Below are 20,693 nucleotides of genomic sequence, written 5' to 3'. Positions count from 1 at the left end.
TCCATACAGCTTTTGATGGAGAGAAATATGGTAGGGGTAGAACCTATCTCATTGGAGAAGCATAGGACACTTGCCTGAATCACGCCACTTTCTCGTGTGATTGTGTGGGAGCTAATGTGTGGACCAACTGCAACACCAGTAAGAGCATTGAGATAGCTTGCTGCATAAGCCACACAAGAACAAACTGCATTTTTCCTACATTCTACATACACAATGAGCATGTCACCTTTTTGTGCATTGATAAATCTCATTGTTCACTCAAAAGTTAATGCTTGGGCTGTGACACACTAACTGCCTAACAAGTCACAGTGCATCAAGGAACACACAAGTACACAGTAAGCAAACATAATGACATTGTACCTAGGAACTACACAGGTTGAATGGCACAAACAAGTATTGGAGTTGGAACTTTGCAGAATACAATTTCTTGTAAACAAGTCACACTAGAATCCTGCAACAAACACCACTTACGTTTTAATTTACCCACACTAGAATCCTACAACAAACAGTTCTGATATTCCAATTTATCCAACTTTTGTTTTGTTAATGTGAATAGCCACTATTCCATTTAAGAAGTATATGCTGCACAAATAATGCATTTTCTAATCATTACTACAGTCTGCTTATAGGCAAAAAATACAAGCCCCTGGCTGCCAATCCATTCTGTGAAAACCACACATCAACAGCACTTTCCATTTCTACAATACTTGTGCTGCAAGTTTTAGGTGATTCAACCTGTATGGATGTTTGCTTTGCCAGTACATAGACAGCTGGTAGTCATCTCTGTACAGTTATGTAATGCATTGTTTGAAGTATAATACAAAACAGCAACTGATCAGCATAGCTGAAGCAGTGGTGACTTGTTTCAAAGTAGTAATTTTCTCCTAATACATACAGATAAAGTAATGTAGAATAATTTCCACAGTTATCAGTGTGGGTAGATTAGCACTAGTTGAAATTGTTTGTAAGTATACTTTATAGAACTATCCAGCAGAGGTTGCTTCTGCCTCTTAATGTACAACTTGACTCATTCCACATCCCTGACAACTCCAATTCATGATGGAGGTTTTGGAGTACTGTGTGTGAATGAGTAAATGAATGAATCATGAATGGGTATTTTTCAAATTTACCAGAATCACATTACAGAAATGTACTTTACTTACTTGCAAAAAGGTGACAAAATGCATTGACATCAAAGGGGACTTTTGGTTTAGAAAACACAGGCTTTCACTGCCAGACTGAGAATTTCAGTCTTATCCTTATACTGTATAAAGTATTAGCTGCAACCCCTTCCTCCTGTTATTTTTCAAGGCTTCAACTTTTGGTGTTATTAGAACACAAATTTGCATGTGCTTACACATTATGAAACAGCACTGAAAGACATAAGCTTTCTTCACTTACACACCCATCATTCAGGGTGTACACCCCATAAGTGTGTGTGTGTGTGAGAGTGTGTGTGTGTGTGTGTGTGTGTGTGGGCGTGCGCAGCTCTTTAATACAAAATATTTTCCTGGAGTTAGGAACACATTCTGCTGATAGTTAATGTAAATGCTAAGCATTTACTGTAACTAAACAATGAGCTTAGGTAGACAAAGGACATATTAAATAGTTTGAAAATTACTTTGAAATTTTGTTTGTGGGTAGTAGGATATCTTTGTACTTGCTCTTTGATTAACGTCTTATTTGTTATTTTATGTGAACAATTTGTGCATAAATTTAAAGTAGCAATTCTGCCAAAGTAACTATGTCCTAAATCTTCTTTACAGGCCTAATCAAAGATTAGAAGCAAGCTTTGCTTTTTCTATCATGTATGAAGAAGATGACCAGTCTAAATCACTGGATTTCATAGCACCGTCATGTGAAGTGTATGATCACTGGACAGATGGCATCAGCGTTCTTCTAGGTATTTTTCATTACGACTTTACAAGCACTAATAAAAACCTTACATATATTATGCATAATTTATTTTCACGAACAGTGAGGTGAAATAATACAAATACAAACTAGTGTGATAAATGTCTGCAGTTCAATGGTGCGAAAGAAAAGAGAAGATGTACGAATTATTTGTTGCCAGCACACAGATGCACACTCACACACACACAGTGACATTAGTCTGTTAACTGATCTACAGTTAAGTTGAGATGCTATTTGGTTCCAGGCCATTATATTCACCATGACTTGACACACTGTGATATTAGTCTGTTAACTGAAGTACTGTTAAGTTGAGACGCTGTATGGTTTTAGGACATTGTATTCACCATGACCTGACAAAAAATTGGTCTCAAAAAAATGGTTCAAATGGCTCTGAGCACTATGGGACTTAACATCTATGGTCATCAGTCCCCTAGAACTTAGAACTACTTAAACCTAACTAACCTAACGACAGCACACAACACCCAGCCATCACGAGGCAGAGAAAATTGGTCTCAGCCTCCATTTTAATGCTCTATAGGTGGTAAGGGAGTAAACACACAGACTACTGGTTTACTACACAGGGGATTCTGCAAGAGTGCAAAATTTAAACAGGAATAAGGGAAATCTTTACTAGGGATTTTGAGATAGACAGCATGGATTGTGCAGAATGGTGTTAAAATCTCTGCCAGCATTGCAGACTTTTTGCTATTTTATTTTACATAATCTTATTCTGTTTCTTAGTTCCTTTGTAGTAATTGGAATTTGAGGATGAACACAATCAACAAAAATTAAGAAAGGCAATCACTCACATATAACTAATTGATGTGTGGCAGACATAAACAAATCACAACACATAGATGTTACTCGCTTTCAGGCTGCTACTTTTTTTCTAGTAAAGTACACAGGCATGCAAAAATACTCATTTATTTAACTGGTGTCACATGACTCACAACTCAGTACCCATAAAGGAGTAATGCCAGAGGTTAAGAATTATGGACCCATTGTAATATGACTGATCAAATAATTTACAATCAAGGAAATGCAGAGCTACATTTATCCTGGGAAGTCTATTAATGTACCTTCAAGGAGAATTTGCTGATGGTCTAGTGGTAAAGCACCTACCTAGACATCAAAAAGTCACAAGATTGATTCTTAATCAGACCATAGAATATTTTAGTCTGCCTTTAACCTAGCCTTCACCTTTCAGAGTTGTGAATATTTTCCAAGAACAACGTATGTTTCAGATCCCTTGGTTAACTTTACCTGGTAGAACCAATGAGGTAGGTTAAGGGACATGCAAGTTGCCAAAGTGGCATCCAATGGAAAAATTTGCGCCAGGGATATTGAAACACACTGAATAATAGAAGGTGTACAACTTTGCTTCTGCCATTTTTTCCCCCAACAATGAAAGAAATTGGTTACACATGTATCATTCCAAGTATTTTCCATCGCTGGCCACTACTTTCTCCCATCTTTTGGGCAGTGTAGGAATCCCACATCGAAAAAATTGTTCATCTTTTGAAGTGATCCACAAATTGATCCAATTTGTGACTTCTTCATGAGATCGGAAGTGTTGGTCAGCCTGGCCCATGTGCCATTGATCTAAACAGGTGATAGTCAGAGGGAGCAATGTCTGGAGAATACAGAGGGTGGGGTAGGCCTTCTCGTTTTAATATTTCCAAGTATGTTTTAACCTCTTTAGCAACTTGGGGTCGAGTGTTGTCGTGCTGCAAAATCACTTTATTGTGTCTCTCGGTGTATTGCGGCCGTTTGTCTTTTTATGCTCTGCTCAAATGCATCAATTGCATTTGATAAAGAGCACCTGTGATTGTTTCACATTGTTTTAACACCAAATGCAGAGTATGATCTTGGAGCTGTGAATATATGGTTTGGTCATCAACATGGAAGCAAGGGGGAGATATACCCACGATTTTTTGCATTTAGGGTTATCGTAATGTACCCATTTTTTGTCCCCAGTCACAATGTGATGCAGAAATCCCTTCCGTTCTTGTTTCTGAAGCAACTGTTCACAAACACCATTCAACGTCTCTTGATTTCAGCTCACACGGGACCCTAGTTCCTTTGTTCTGAATCATGCCCATAGCCTTGAGACATTTTGAAATGGCTTGCTGTGACACTCCCACTAATCATGCCAATTCTTCTTGAGTCTGGTGTGAGTCTTCACTCAGCAATGTCCCCAATCCTCCATATTCGAAAACATTCTCGCTTCCACCACTATGCCGGTCTATGACATTAAAATCACCATTCTTGAAGCGTTGAAACCACTCATGACACGTTCATTCACTAATAGCTTCCTTACCATACATACTTGAGAGCATTCGATGAGACTCAGCTGCTGTTTTCTCCATACTGAAACAAGGCAGCAAAAGATGAGAATTAGGCTCGTAAACTGACATTTTCAATCAAGAACAACTTTATGATGCAGACACAAATCAAGTAATGTTTGTATGAGGTTATGTTGACTGAGGTCCAAGCTAACTGCCTGATGTCTGCAATCTGTTTCTTTTGACCGCTATTTACCGTTGTCGCCACCTATCGGCAAATTGCAGAAGCAAAGTTGTACACCTTGTAATAATAATAATAGTAATTAGTATTATTATCTTCAGGGGAATGAAAATCTGATTACTGCATCAATCATTACTTTGTCAATCTCTATTTTATTTGTAGGTACTGATCACCATGTGGAAAGTGAGACGTAAATTATTCTTCAAAATTCATTAGGAGTGATAAAATAACCTTGCTGCAAGTAAGTCTGTTTGAAATTATATAGTTCAGATGGGCAGAGTAAAACAGGTACTTAACTTCTTCTAATTTGATGTCCTGGTGATTCTGACAAGGACAGAATTGGCACAACTACCATCAACGTGCAATGTGACTTGAAACAATAGGTACACCTTTATAAGTTGTTAAGACATTTTATTACTCAGAGTGATACAGGTGGTTCATCACAAATAAAATCTCAACAGTAAACATCAGATTCTCCAACTCACTCCCTTACATACAGTTTCAAACAATGACACCATTGTTGATTTTATAGGTTTCAGTAATTATAGATGAAAAGAATTTCATGAAGTCAGTTTGACATACATACAGGAACAGTATAAACATTACTATTTCTTTCAAACATACAAATTGGCCATAAAACAATGACAATATTTGAATTTGTATCAGATATGTGGAATATAGTGACTTCAAAAATTATATTAATTACACAATAATAAAATTAAGTACAGTGTTCATACGATGTTTGAGATACACATTTTAACAGAGCTTTCAGTTTACACTTAAAATAATTTTATATTTTACACAGAAAATATCTTTCAATAAATTGTTAAGATGTGTTGGTTTCATTGTTGTTGTTGTTGTCTTCAGTCCAGAGACTGGTTTGATGCAGCTCCCCATGCTACTCTATCCTGTGCAAGCTTCTTCATCTCCCAGTACCTAGTGCAACGTACATCCTTCCGAATCTTTTTAGTGTATTCATCTCTTGGTCTCCCTCTATGATTTTTACCCTCCGCGCTGCCCTCCAGTACTAAATTGGTGATCCCTTGATGCCTCAGAATATGTCCTACCAACTGGTCCCTTCTTCTTGTCAAGTTGTGCCACAAACTCCTCTTCTCCCCAATTCCATTCAATACCTCCTCATTAGTTATGTGATCTACCCATCTAATCTTCAGCATCCTTCTGTAGCACCACATTTCGAAAGCTTCTGTTCTCTTTTTGTCTAAACTATTTATCGTCCACGTTTCACTTCCATACATGGCTACGCTCAGAACCGGCCTTAGCCATTCAGGTGCCTCGGGCGAGTCGTCCAGTTGGCGCCCTTTATTGTATAAATAGCGAACCTGGCAGTGCTTTGCAACACGGTATTTGACTGTTTTCTAGAAATTGTCTTAAGTGGGTAATGGCGTCATCTTATGATCATAACATGGTTTTTTCCATCGTAAATTTGAGTATTTTATTTTTTTAAATGGAAATGAAATCCAAATAATCTGAAAGCCCGCTAAGACGCTCCATGTGTCTTGTGTAGCCTGTGACGTCAGTCCAGCATGCTGCTGTCGCTGCCGTAACAGTCAGTATAGCAGTGATATATTGTTTGGGCATTCACGTTTTGGGAAATTGTCTAAAAATATTGCGTAGTACTGCACTGTACATCTACAACAACTCCAGAAAATTGTTTTTGCGTGTTCCAAACAAAGAAAAGATGCGTAAAATGTGGTTGAAACAGGCTCGTATATCCCAAATATTTCTTTTCTTTTCTGAAGCACCCCGTACTAAAGCGAACAAAACAAAACAAAAATTATTCAAATTGGTCAAGCCATTTCTTTGTTTTGGTGAGACTAACACACAACAATTGATTTTTATATATAGGAGGTAATATGTATAACGAAAAAACACTAATTTTGAATTGGGTACCATATTTTTATTGAATTTAATATAACTATAAGCCATAAACCTATATTTTCTGTCAGTCATCTGAACACAAAACATATTACGCCTAATGAAAAACAATTATAAACGACTAAAATTTTACTTTTCTCGCTTTTCTGTCAGCAAAGTCTCTGATCAGATTAGGAAAGTCCAGGTTTTCTGCAACTTCATTTTCAATGGACAGTGAGGCCAAACTGGTTAGTCTTGTTTGAGACATTGTAGACCGCAAGTACGTTTTTATCAACTTCAGTTTGGAAAAACTGCGTTCGCCGCTTGCGACAGTCACTGGTATTGTTAACAAAATACGTAACGTTATCCAGATGTTGGGATATAACTCGAAGATTATGCTTTTTTATGAAGTTTAAGGCTCCATTAGGCGTTGCCTGGCTGTCTTCGAGATAGTGTTGCAGGCCTAAAATTTCGTCGCACAGCAAATTTCCATCAATATCTGACTTCATGTTGACAGTTAACTTTTCTTGTAATTTAGAACAGCATTGTATTAGTTCTTCTTTATTTTGATTTTTTTAATGTCAAACAAGAAACTCCACGTCGCAGAAAATTCTTGCATCTGTTCAGATCTTTCTTTCATGGATATGTGCACGGTGTCCAACAGTGCATTGAAAAACTCTACTTTAAACTTCTTTTTTGGGTCAGTTATTTGATCATCAACAGACTCTTCACCCGGCCTGCGTTTAATACGTCTTAATCGTATTTGTGGTTTAAATAATGGCTGCGTATCAAGATCCGAAGCCAGTTCAGTTGCTGTTACAATAGCTTGTTCGAAACCTGTTTGTCTATATGTTTCCAAATAAGAGCAACATTTGTCAAGGATTCCCATAAACTCGACAAAGTTGATTGTGGGTGACTGACTTGCTTTACTCACAACGTTAATTTGAAACAGAACATCATACCATGTCACGAGAGAAACAATGAAGCTGAAGTCTTTTAATTGTCCTCCTAGTGTTGTCGCTTCGTGTGACACCGCAGCATCGCTTTGTTCAGTAGCATCGGCCAAGGAAACCAAAGCGTCATGCATTTCGCATAATTGATAACGAACCGCTTTGACGCTATCAATTCGAGCTTCCCAGCGTGTGTCACTTGCATTTTTCAGGGTGTATATCTTCAAATGGTCGGTCAAAATTTTCCATCTATTTACCGATCCAGCAAATAGATTAAACATTTTTTGTAACATTCCGAACAGTGTCACGGATTTTACTGATGATTTTGCCGCATCACACAATACCAAATTATAACTATGGCATCCACATGGCACAAAAAAAGCTAGTGGATTTAACTTCTTAATTCTGTTCTGGACGCCTTTATTTTTCCCCTTCATGTTCGCGCCGTTATCGTAGCCCTGTCCTCTGCAGTCATTAATGTTAAGGTCAAGATCACTCAATGTTTTTAAAATGCTTTCTGTGAGGCCTTCACCGGTTGTATCATCTATTTGCAGAAATGAGATGAAATGTTCTTTTACACTTACGCTATCCTCTGTTATGTCGGCACATCTTAAAGTTATCGAAAGTTGTTCTTTGTGGCTTATATCTGGAGTACAGTCAGCTATGATTGCATAATACTTTGAACCCTTTATGCGGGATACGATTGTAGACATAACGTGTGATGCCATGAGTTCTATTAATTCATTTAGTATATTTTTGTCGCAATAATGGTCAGCCAAATCACCATTCAATGCCAGTCTGACGTGCTCTTCCATGATTGGATCAAACTTTGCCATTAACTGTACAAGACCTAAGAATTTTCCATTATTTGGGGTAAATAATTTATCTGATAACCCTCTGAATGCCATATTATTTTCAGCCAAATACAAAGTAATGTGCATCAATCTTTGAAGCACATTGCTCCATCGTAAACTTTCTTTAGAAATTAGCTTTTGTTCTTCCTTGTCAATAGTTAATCCAGCTTTAAACCTGATTTCAGCTTCAGTCCATTGAGTAAATGCTTTTTTGTGGTTAGGACTATTTTCATGCAGTTTCAGAGCTTCACTTAAGTGTTTCCAATTTCTGAAACCCACAGTGGTAGTCAAATTAGTAGTTGACTTTAAATCAAACAGTCGACAACAAAAGCAAAAGACACTGTCGTTTGATACAGAATAAACTAGCCACCGTTGTCTGATAGCTTCTTCGTTTGATAGTTTTCTTGTGTAATGAGTTGAAGAGAAATGACGCCCATTTTCATCTTTTGGAAAGTTATTTAGACATACTTGTGAGGGTCCACATATTATAATGCGATCTATATCTCTAGCATTAAGTACTTTTAGCCACGTACCTACATCAGAAACATTGTATTCTTTTATTGCAAGAACGTTGATACTTTCATCGACCACAGATGTCATGTGTTGATTTTGACTTGGAGAAATATCAGAGGATTCATGCAAAGATGTACTGCGCTGGTCAATTTGATCACCTTCAATAGGTGATTGTATATTTTTTGTGTATAATTGTTCACAGTCTGAAGAAATATTTGCTGATACATGGACTTTTGATTCAATATCTGAAGTATTTGCCTTAGAATTTCCTTTAAGGTACTTATAAATATTCATGTGCTTTTTAGTTTCTTCAAGAACTTTTTCTTTTTCAGCTTTTCTTTTCCGATTTTCTGAACCAGAAAGCTTTTTTTTTATCATTTCCTTCTCTTCTGGCATGATTTAATAATTTGATAAATTATTACTTGGACACTGCTCTATTTCACGACCACAATATTCTATCTATAACAAATAAAGAAATTCACATATCAGTAGACGTAACTAGAAAAAAACCTGAACTGAAAGATAAAAATGTTTTTCGCACCTACCAGAAAATTAAAATGTTGACACAGTCATGACACTCGTTTCACTCACAATTATTCCACCACGAAAACATGACCGCTGCCTCCGACTCTTACTGACAATTACTGATATGCGGGTGCAAATCGTAGCGCTGCCAACATATGCAGTCTAACAAACATTGTGTGGCGCTGTATTATTTCAGTAAGTTAGGGGAGAATTCTCTATGAATGCAGTGCACGCATTGCATGATCTATTAATTAATGTACATGAGTCATTAAGTCACAAATATTCGATATAAATACATTCGTATTAATTAAATCATAATGTAATGTATATTTCACAGTCTGTATTTTCTTTTATTTGGAGCAACCGGTAGTTTCTGTTGTAAACGAGAGATGGTGCGGCTGCATGGGCTCTTCCTTGTTGCAGTTCTTGAAACAAATAAGAGAGGCGCTTTGGTAGAGCCCGTGCTAGCCCGCGTCAAACATGGATGGTTGCAGACAATACGAAGATTGCATTCAGCATGATTTCTCTTCTGCTACCCCGAATTCATCGCGCATTCGTGAGATTAGCGACTTATGTTGAATGAGATTGAATAATATTTTAGTTTCGCGAAATGGGTGATTGTAAATTGTAATTTTTTTTTTTACATGCGTTTAGTACGTGGCGCCCCTTGGGCCCCGGCGCCCTGGGCGACCGCCCGAGTCGCCCCACCCTAAAGCCGGCGCTGGCTACGCTCCATACAAATACTTTCAGAAAAGACTTCCTGACACTTAACTCTATACGCGATGCTAACAAATTTCTCTTCTTCAGAAACACTTTCCTTGCCATTGCCAGTCTACATTTTATATCCTCTCTACTTCGACCATCATCAGTTATTTTGCTCCCCAAATAGCAAACCTCATTTACTACTGTAAGCGTCACATTTCCTAATCCAACACCCTCAGCATCACCCGATTTGATTCGACTACATTCCATTATCCTCGTTTTGCTTTTGTTGATGTTCATCTTATATCCTCCTTTCAAGACACTGTCCATTCCGTTCCTTCTCCATGGATTTTAACTCCTACTCTGAATTTTTCTTTTGTTTCCTTTACTGCTTGCTCAATATTTTGCAGCCGTGGCTTATTAAACTGGTAGGTAGTTTTCACATCTGTCAATACCTGCTTTCTTTGAGATTGGGATTATTATATTCTTCTTGAAGTCTGAGGGTATTTTGCCTGTCTCATACATCTTGCTCACCAGATGGTAGAGTTTTGTCAGGGCTGACTCTCCCAAGGCTATCAGTAGTTCTAATGGAATGTTGTCTACTCCCGGGGCCTTGTTTCAACTTAGGTCTTTCAGTGCTCTGTCAAACTCTTCACGCAGTATCATAGCTCCCATTTCATCTTCATCTACATCCTCTTCCATTTCCATAATATTGTCCTCAAGAACATCACTCTTGTATAGACCCTCTATATGCTCCTTCCACCTATCTGCTTTCCCTTCTTTGCTTAGAACTGGGTTTCCATCTGAGCTCTTGATATTCATGCAAGTGGTTCTCTTTTCTCCAAAGGTCACTTTAATTTTCATGTAGGCAGTATCTATCTTACCCCTAGAGATATACGCCTCTACATCCTTACATTTGTCCTCTAGCCATCCCTGCTTAGCCATTTTGCACTTCCTGTCGATCTCACTTTTGAGATGTTTGTATTCCTTTTTGCCTGCTTCGTTTACTGCATATTTGTATTTTCTCCTTTCATAAATTAAATTCAGTGTCTCTTCTGTTGCCCAAGGATTTCTATTAGCCCTCGTCTCTTTACCTACTTGATCCTCTGCTGACTTCACTATTTGATCTCTTAAAGCTACCCATTCTTCTTCTACTGTGTTTCTTTCCCCCATTCTTGTCAATCGTTCCCTAATGCTCTCCCTGAAACTCTTTACAACCCCTGGCTCTATCAGTTTATACTGGTCCCATCTCCTTAAATTCCCACCTTTTTGCAGTTTTTTTAGTTTTAATCTACAGTTCATAACCAACAGATTGTGGTCAGAGTCCACATCTGCCCCTGAAAATGTCTTACTGTTTAAAACCTGGTTCCTAAATCTCTGTCTTACTATTATATAATCTGTCTGATACCTTCTCGTATCTCCAGGCTTCTTCCATGTATACAACCTTCTTTTATGATTCTTGAACCAATTGTTAGCTATGATTAAGTTATGTCCTGTGCAGAATTCTACCTGGCAGCTTCCTCTTTCATTCCTTACCCCCATTCCATATTCCCCTACTACATTTCCTTTTCTTCCTTTTCCTACTATTGAATTCCAGTCACCCACAACTATTAAATTTTCGTCTCCCTTCACTATCTGAATAACATCTTTTATCTCATCAATCTCTTCGTCATCTGCAGAGCTAGTCAGCATATAAATTTGTACTATTGTGGTAGGTGTGGGCTTTGTATCTATCTTGGCCACAATAATGCATTCACTATGCTGTTTGTAGTAGCTTACCCACATTCCTATTTTTTATTCATTATTAAACCTACTCCTGCATTACCCCTATTTGATTTTGTATTTATAACCCTGTATTCACCTGACCAGAAGTCTTGTTTCTCCTGCCACCAAATTAAACTCACAAAATTACTTCAAATATTGGTAAACTTTGATACATATGTTGCTTATAAAGATGGGTAATGGTAGTTCATATAATATTCTGAACAGTGCTTTATATATTTTGGTGACACAATGTAATCTGTTTTAATATGTGTCGACTAAAACAGAATACGATAATTTCTGATGTTCCCACCAACTGACTGAGTTTCAGGGGTCTGATATGTTAGTACTTCATAATAATTTACATATTAAATTGTCCACTAGGTGGAGATTACTACTTTGTTTATGTTTCTGACATTATGATTAGCTTATTCTTTGTTTAGTTTGGAATCATTGCATATGATGTCCGCCCCAGTAGCTGAGTGGTCAGCGTGACGGATTGCCGTCCTCCGGGCCCGGGTTCGATTCCCGGCTGGGTCGGAGATTTTCTCCGCTCAGGGACTGGGTGTTGTGTTGTGTTCATCATCCTTTCATCCCCATCCGGCGTGCAGGTCGCCCAATGTGGCGCCGAATGTAATAAGACCTGCGCCAAGGCGGCCGGACCTGCCCCGCGAGGGGCCTCCCGGCCAATGACGCCAAACGCTCATCATCATCATCATTGCATATGATATAATTAACTACTAAGGTAATGTACAAAATAGATCCATTACATTCTTATACCACTATTGGAATCTGGACAGTGGCAAGCCCTCAGTGAACTAAGAGCTGTGGTAACAATCTGTTCGATTTGATTTCCATTCTGGTCTGCTACATTTCAAAAGCAACATTTAAAAATACATACATACTCTGCAGACCACTGCGAGGCACATGACACATATTAAGGCTTCTTTGTCATCCATTCGTGTATAGCACACAGGAAGAATGACTGCTTATATGCTTTGCCTTTGCAGGCACTTGTATGTATATTCCTAAATTCTTCACCTACTACTGGTGCTTGATATTTTGTAAGTAGGATTTTGTGGGATGGTTTTCTATCTGCAAGTGTCTGTCAGTTCAGGTGTTTCAGAATGTCTCTGACCCACTCTTGTACATGTTCATGGGTTTCACACAACAAATGTTCTAAGATGGGTAACATAATTGTTTTGTAAGCAGCCTCCTTTGTTGATTGATTACATTTTGCTAGTGTCCCACCTATGAACCAAAATCTGCAACCTGTTTTAGCTATGACTGGCAGTAAATGATCATTTCATTTCATGTCCCCACAGGTTGTTACAAACAGTATTTGCATGAGTTGAACGATCCAAATTGTAATGCACTGATTTTGTAGCAACAGGACAAAACATGTCTGCATTTTCTGAATCACAGTTCAGAAAATTTGAAGCAATTTGACAATTTTGCACCACTTTGAAATCGAGATTTAACTAAATATTTGTGCAGCTTTCTTTCAGATAGCATTTTATTATAGATAATGGCATTACCTGCAAAAGTCTGATGCTATATATAATATTGTATGCTACATCATTCAAACACAAAATGCACAGGAAGGGTCAAAACACACTTCCCTTCATATCTGAAGTTACTTCTAGCACTGCTGAAAATGTTCCATCCAAGATAACATGCTGCACGCTCAGTATCAGAGAGCCTCAATCCAATCACAAATTTCATCTGGAACCACATATGATCAAACTTGTTAGTAATCATTGGTTTGGTACTGAGTCAAAATATTTTTGGAAATAAAGAAAGACAGTCGTCACCTGTTGCCCTGGTCCATGGCTTTCAAAACGCCATGTGAGTGGACCTCAAGTTGGGTTTCACATGACTGAGCTTTTTGGAATAAATATTGGTTATCAAGGAGGACATACATATTTTTCAGATACTGCATTATGTTTGTGCTCATAATGTATTCTAAAATTATATGAGGGGATGGCAATGATATGTTGTGATCCAGGTAGCTGTGGGGCCAAGCATGGAGTGTGGAAAGTGAGGTACATAGAAATGTCCAGAGGCATCTGAAACACAGAAGTATCATTTATTCGCCAGCATGAGTATATAGAGTAATGAAGGTGTCTCAGTGTATCATACAGCACCCGGGCCACAGTGTGTGCCGTGAAGAAGTGCTGGTGTGCCGTATCCATGATTTGTGATGTCGGAGCTGTGTAGATCAGTGTGGAAATGGGTAGGCGTTGCCCACTCCAGATGTTCTGTAGTAGACTGCACCCCTACACCCAGTGCTCTTGTAGACAGCCAGTTGCACACTTAGCTGAGGATAGCCAGGATGTCAGTTACTGTGAAGACTAGACCCTGGTCAACCGCCAAGGGTCAACCAAGGCTGCAACAGATGTTCATGAGTTGTTTGCAGGACTGCGTGAATGCATCATTCCTGGACAGCCTGGAGATGACAGCTTGCAGGTCATGTGCAAATGACCCTCAGTGGGTGAACAGTTAGCAGCACACAGGTCTTCTCCTCATATGTGATGTCCCAGTAGGCAGCAATGGCAGACCACGGCTGTGGTTTGCATCAGGTTGGGTGCATCTTTATTTTGGAAGTCAGCAAGCAGCTTGCAGGCAGACCATTATTAATTGGGTTGTCAGGGTTTCACTGAATCTCAATAGACTAGTGGACTCTCTCATTCTGGTGACAGACAGAATGGTGGCATGACTGAATGTACCCTCAAGCTCCAAACGCCTCTTATTTAATGAGTTGTGCCCACAGTTAATCCTCCATGGCTCTGGGTGCATGAGTTAATTTGCCCTTGTATATTGGTCTAATCAGTGCTCCTTGCTTTACTTGGAGGCTCAATAATTATTCTGGGTTGCCGAGCTTGGATCTTTCTGCAATGTTTGACTACTGCAGTGGTGCTCGAAATCACAGAGAGCTACTTCATATTAGCCTATTATGTTATACTGCAGTATTTGTGCTTTCGCTTCCCTTGCTTGAAGGGTGTGTGGCAACACTCGCCTGATGCCTTCTTCTGCTAACTCGGCAGTATGCCTTGTAGACATTCTGATTGGCACACCAATCACAAGCTGGCCTCCTTGGCTTTGAGCTTGGTGGGTAAAACTTTAAGCTTGCAAACCAAATTCATTCTGGGAGATGCAACACTCCTCTCTTCTTCCAAAAAATTCATCCCAAATTTTTCTCTGATCATCCTCTGCAACAATCTTATACATTTACATAAATAATTGTACAATATGCTCATTGCAACAAATTGTCTGTTTTGTGTGAGCTGACCTACATGGACCTTCCTTTTCTTTCTTAATTCTGTACCATTATTCATAAGTTTTAGTTCACTTTATCCTTTTCAAACTTACGCTATATTTTTTCTATGTCCATCCTTACAAGTTTTCACAGATTTACAGTTTTACTTACTCTTTACTTCCTGGGTCATGTCAGTTAACCACATCAGAGATATTTTATGTGTCAGTAGGTCTGGAGAATGGCTACTTCTATGTCAGAGGCAAAAGTGAAGTATGTAATCTGCTACCAGAAACATGGCAAGACAGTGGTTGTAATGCTTATAGTCATGAGATTTTGATGCTAGTTCTCTTGATATTGCTGTGGGCATTGCAACATTTGTCGGATTTTTCCTTGCTGAGATGCAATTAATGTATCTAAAGAGAATATATGGTCAGGATTTAGGGTAGTGTTTGGATGGGTTAAATTTTGTGCTGGCAGTACTCCCAAAGGTTCCTCTGGCCAATACGATGCAGTGGGTTTGTCTGAGAACAGTTGTACATGTGAGTGTAGCTGGGAGGAGGAAGTTCATCCCAGCTACCTCTCAAGTTGTGCCATTCACCAAAATATCATTATAATGTAACTCAAACTTTACTGTGCCCTTAGGTCTCCCATTCTCATAGCCATTCATGATCATGGCTTCCGGTGAAAAACCTGAGCACATCCAATGCTCTCCCACCTTCCAAAAATGAAATTGTGGGGTCAATATTTCCTTCAGGCACTCCAGTGTGTCTGCTTTCCCTAGAAACAGTTACATTTTGTATGTCTGTGCATTAGTCACTACTTCCCCGGCTGGACAAATTTTAATGTTTTCCCTTAGACATACCTGCAGGTCCTCTAGTGCCATAAGAATATGAGCTAATATCTCTCACATCTCCACTTGCACCTGTTTACCCATTGTCCCTCACATTACTGGATAAGGGTGAATTGTATATCACCAATACTTCATATTCTTTCCTAACACCAGTAACTGGACCGATACATACAATCTCTTTCTGTCTGAACTCACTTCCATAATTGCTATGTGGTAAAATAAAGCCAAGATCTTTTCTGTCACCTCTGTTACATATTGTACTTCTACATTAAATTCTTTTTCCGCTATGTGCAGCCCTGACAGGAATTGTTGTGGCAGCAACAGTATCAAATTCAGTTGTCTGTTTACTTCATAGTAAACTGCTTCTTGTAATGACTATACTTGCATTCTTGTATCGTTGAGTATATCTGCTAATACCTATAATAGTCTGGCTACTGCTATTTTGCTGTCCCAGAAAGCTCAACTGATTCTGTATATCTCCCAAATCCATGTTTACTGTTTTCATTGTATCCTGGATGTACTGGGGCTAATTCCATATATCATTTTGGTGCTGTTTATTATGTCCCTTCAAAATTCAACAATTGCATGGTATGCCACTGGTTTTGGTCATGCCTGACATCAATTGCACTTGCCCAATCACGTCATTCAACTTCTGAATATCCTAATTCCTAACACTGTCTCTAATATTTTTCCTCCTGTGTCCAACCACCCTCTTTTCCAACAAACTTGCATCCATGATGCAGTGTCTGTCATTTTTGTCAGTTGAGCTCTCAATTTGCCATATGATAGCATCGGTTTCTGGTATTTTCTCTACGGTGAGGATTTTGTTCCCTTGCATTCCTCTCTGTAATTCTGTGAAAACATCCCATAACAGGTGAACTTCATTTCTTATTTCCCGCACATCAACAGTCAACTTCAGTGTCCACTGATGACTGGTTAACAGCATATCTGGTTGTCAAGAAAACACACCCAACTCTAACTGTTGAATGCAACCTACGTGCATCGCTTCTCCATCAACGACATGTGGCAGCTTCAGGAATACAACTTGTCCAGTTGTTCCTGGTGACCCACCACCTGAGGAAAGGAACTTTCATTATTCTCTCTGTCTCCCAAAAATGCATCTACAAAACAAAACAACTGTGAAATAACTTGTATCCAATACAACTGCAACTGCCTATGGAAATTAATACACTTGAACAAGAAAAGAAAAAAAATGACTTATGCATTAAATATCTCCTAGAAATAACACACCTAAGCCCAAATATTACTACTTGTTGGATCACTTCAATGTGTAGGGTATGCTATGCAAATAATGCTTATCCACTACCACATGTTTTTTTTTACTTTGTTAGTCATTTCCTGTGCATGAAGTCATTTGCTAGAATTTGTGATAATATATCCACCATTTCTATAAAAGCTTTAACTCTACTAACATGGACAGTAAATATTTTAGACAGAAACTGCACTTAAGGTTCACTGGATAAGTCATCTCAATGACTTCATAGCAAACCTGATACTTAGTCAAGGACTTCTTTGTCTTTCCATTAGGCAAGTAAGGATTAGTGACTAACATTCATTGACATTTTTGATACTGTGGTAGTTTCCATACATGTTACCCCTATTGTTCCTGCCACTATAAGGCTTTAGTGTTGCCCAACTTTACCTTCTGCACACTTCATATATAATTTTCACAAATTTTTTGACTGATTTGCAGTCAGATCACAATTTACGAATCATTACGTTAAAGTGGGACAGCATTTTTCTACCATACACCACCTCTAACAGTGACAAACCTGTACCCACATAGACTTTAGAATTATACATGCAAACTAAGTATTATAGGTATGTATCCTAGTCATGGTGCTGGCTATTAACACAGAACTTAACATTTTAGAGATGGCTTTATGAACTCATTCCATTCTGCAATTAGTCTGTGGAGGGAACAGGCTTGTCCATAACTTCCAGATACAAAGTACATCACATAAATGTTTCATCAAGTCCAATAGAAAATTCGTACCCTGACCCATATTGAAGGTATCAGGCATACCAAATTTAAGCATCCAGCTATCAACTATAGCCTCAGCTACTGTACTAGCCTGTTTATGAGGAACTAGCACCGCTTCCAGGGACCTTAAAAAAATTATCTCTAATTCAAACTCTCGGTCCAGCACACAGTTTTAATCTGCCAGGAAGTTTCATATCAGTGCACATTCTGCTGTAGAGTGAAAATTTCATTCTGATCTATAATTGTTAGCATATACTTATTTCCAGCAGATGTTGTATTTAACAGTCTCAAGATATCAAACCCAATCATCTGTAAATGTTAAGATGCCTCAGCTAGTCTTTGCAAAGGTTTTTTTTTATATATATATAACTAAGATCAGCTGTTTGTGTACAAGGTACACTGCCCTTTATGTACTGCTCAACACCATGTTTTTTTGTTCTCCACGACAACCTTTCTGTGACTCACCTGTCCATCATCTCTGTGACTTGACAACATATGGTCATGTGTTTGACACAACACTTCATCCTTTAACACTGCTAGAACCACTACATGTTGTCCGCATGCCTCATACACTGCAGTTGTAACCTGAATGCTTGACAGTCTTTGTCAGCTGCCAGTGCTCTCTGCCAACCCATTACATTTTTAACTCATATGCTGCTACAGATAGGCTCTTTTCATTCCATGCTGAGGTGACTTTTGTTACAGTTGTAATGTTCACCAATGCTGGCGCCTGTGCTGAGAGACAGCATTCTAGCCAATATGAAATACTGATCATCTGATTTTTTAAAAACTATTAGGAAAAAAAATTGATTTTTTCTCATCTTACAGTCTCGTATCTTCACTTGCTAATGCATTGAATTCCTTTTTGTTATATACCATAGTTACCATGCAGCATCAAATTAAGTAAAACATTGTCCAAAATTTTAAGAATTTTGCAGAGATTAAAATGCATTGCATAAACTTTATGTATGGTTGATTTTAGCCCATACACTGCAATGAATGAAATGTAGATATGATATTGAAATTTCATTTAAAACTAAGAGTGAATGATCTCACATTTCACTTTTGAGTTATTGGGTTTTATATCCAAAGGCCAGGAGGTGCAACACACCCTTTCACATCATTGTACACTGAGAATCATGTGGCCATAACAATCGTCATATCTCATAAATGATTCAAGATACTGAAAGGAGATTTTTTGCAAATGTCTGCACACACAGCACATTAGTCCTAGTAGGCAGCAATGGCAGACTACAACTGTTGTTTGCATCAGGCGAATGTGTCTTGGCCTTAGTTTCAGCAAGCAAGTAGCAGGAGGGCTATTATTGACTGGTTCAATGTGATTTCACTGAAACTCAATAGACGGGCATTCTCTCTGGTTCTGGTGACACAAACATAATGGCGGCATGACTGAATGTGTCCTTAAGCTCCAAAAGCCCAGTTATTTAACAAGCTGAGCCCACCCTATGGCACAGTGGTTCTAGGTGTATGAGTGAATTTTCCCCCATTTATTGGTCTCATCAGCAGTCTCCTTGCCTTACTGTGGAGGATCAATAATTATTTTGCATTGCCAAGCTGGATCTTTGTACAATGTTTGGCTATTGCAAGGTGATCTAGTTACAGAGTGTTACTTCATACTGCCCTGTTATGTTGTACTGCGACATTTGCACTTTTGCTCACCTGGTGCCTTGTCTTCTGCTACCTCAGTCGTACGCCATGTTGACTTTCTGATTGGCACACCAGCCCCATGTTGGCCCCCTCAGCCCTGAGTTCACCAGATAAAACTTTAAAAATTTTAGACTTGCACAATGAATTCATTCTGGGGTACAGCAGACATTAGATAGTAGTTTTGGGGACCACTTCTGCTACTCTTTTTGTAGACATGTAACATGTACTTTTTTTCTAACTACTGTGTACAGTTTTTGTTCAAGGCTCCTATGGTATATTATGATAAAAAGAGGGTCATCTCAACTGAAAGTTCTGTATAAAATGTGGTAGCAGTTCCATCGGGTCATAGGATCTTGTTCAATTTTTGGAATTTCAGCAGTTTCTCAGTTTCATCGATACCAATACCTGTATCATCCATTTTCATTGTCATGTAAGGATTAAACTGGGTCAGTACTGAATTCTCCTTTGCACAAGAACATTTGAAAATGGACATGAGCATTTATGATTTTGCTTTACTACCCTCAATTTTGGTTTCTGTGACATCTGTGAATGTTTGGATACTAACTTGGCGACACTAACAACTTTTATGTACAATCAGAATTTCTTTGGTTTTTGTAAGAGGTCATTCAGCAACATCTTGCTTTGTTAGTCATTGAAGGCTTCACATATTGCCCCTTTGATAGCTCAATACATTTCATTTAGTTTCTGTCTGTCTGAAGTCCTGTGCTTTGTTTTCCAGCTATTGTTCTGTAGTTGCTGTTCCCTTAAAAGTTTCTTTACACAGACTCTATACCAACTAGGGATCCTTCCATTATGAATTCTTCTATTATGAACTCATATATCTAGTGCTTGGTCAACTATTCTTCTAGCCTTCACTCACAGTTTCTCTAAACGCTCCTGTCCACAGCTGGTTTACTGAACATTCAAATCTTTCTATCAGTTTTAGTTACCCTATTGGTAACCTCTGTTGCTACCAGTCCCTTATGGTCACTTATCAGAAAGTAAAAATAAATTAGGGACTGATGGAGTAAATCACATATGTAGTTAAGATTTGTGTAAAAATTCAACCGATGTGATTCACTGCTCTGTGACATGGGAATCTCATGGGCAATGAAAATACCAGTACTACATCATCATTAATGTAAATATCACATACATATCAATGTACCTAACAAAAAATAAAACAATGGTAAACCCAGGCTGGAATAATGAAATATTATGAAAAAAATAGATTGCTACTCACTTTATAGTGGAAATGGTGAGTCGCAGTTAGGCACAACAAAAAGGCTAT

General features: G+C 38.4%; 1 protein-coding gene across 1 annotated transcript in view; it reads left to right on the top strand.

Annotated features, from left to right (window-relative positions):
* LOC126092513 (engulfment and cell motility protein 2-like) overlaps nt 1–20,693 on the top strand; it is a 75,363-nt gene that overhangs the window by 42,074 nt on the left and 12,596 nt on the right. Inside the window, exon 4 of the mRNA XM_049908140.1 lies at nt 1,767–1,903. Coding sequence (XP_049764097.1) covers nt 1,767–1,903 — 137 coding nt within the window. The remainder of the gene's footprint in view (nt 1–1,766; nt 1,904–20,693) is intronic.

Source organism: Schistocerca cancellata, chromosome 7 (assembly GCF_023864275.1).
Source record: "Schistocerca cancellata isolate TAMUIC-IGC-003103 chromosome 7, iqSchCanc2.1, whole genome shotgun sequence".
NCBI lineage: Eukaryota > Metazoa > Arthropoda > Insecta > Orthoptera > Acrididae > Schistocerca > Schistocerca cancellata.
The sequence above is the reverse complement of the archived record's forward strand: the minus strand, read 5'-3'. Positions and strand labels throughout refer to the sequence as shown.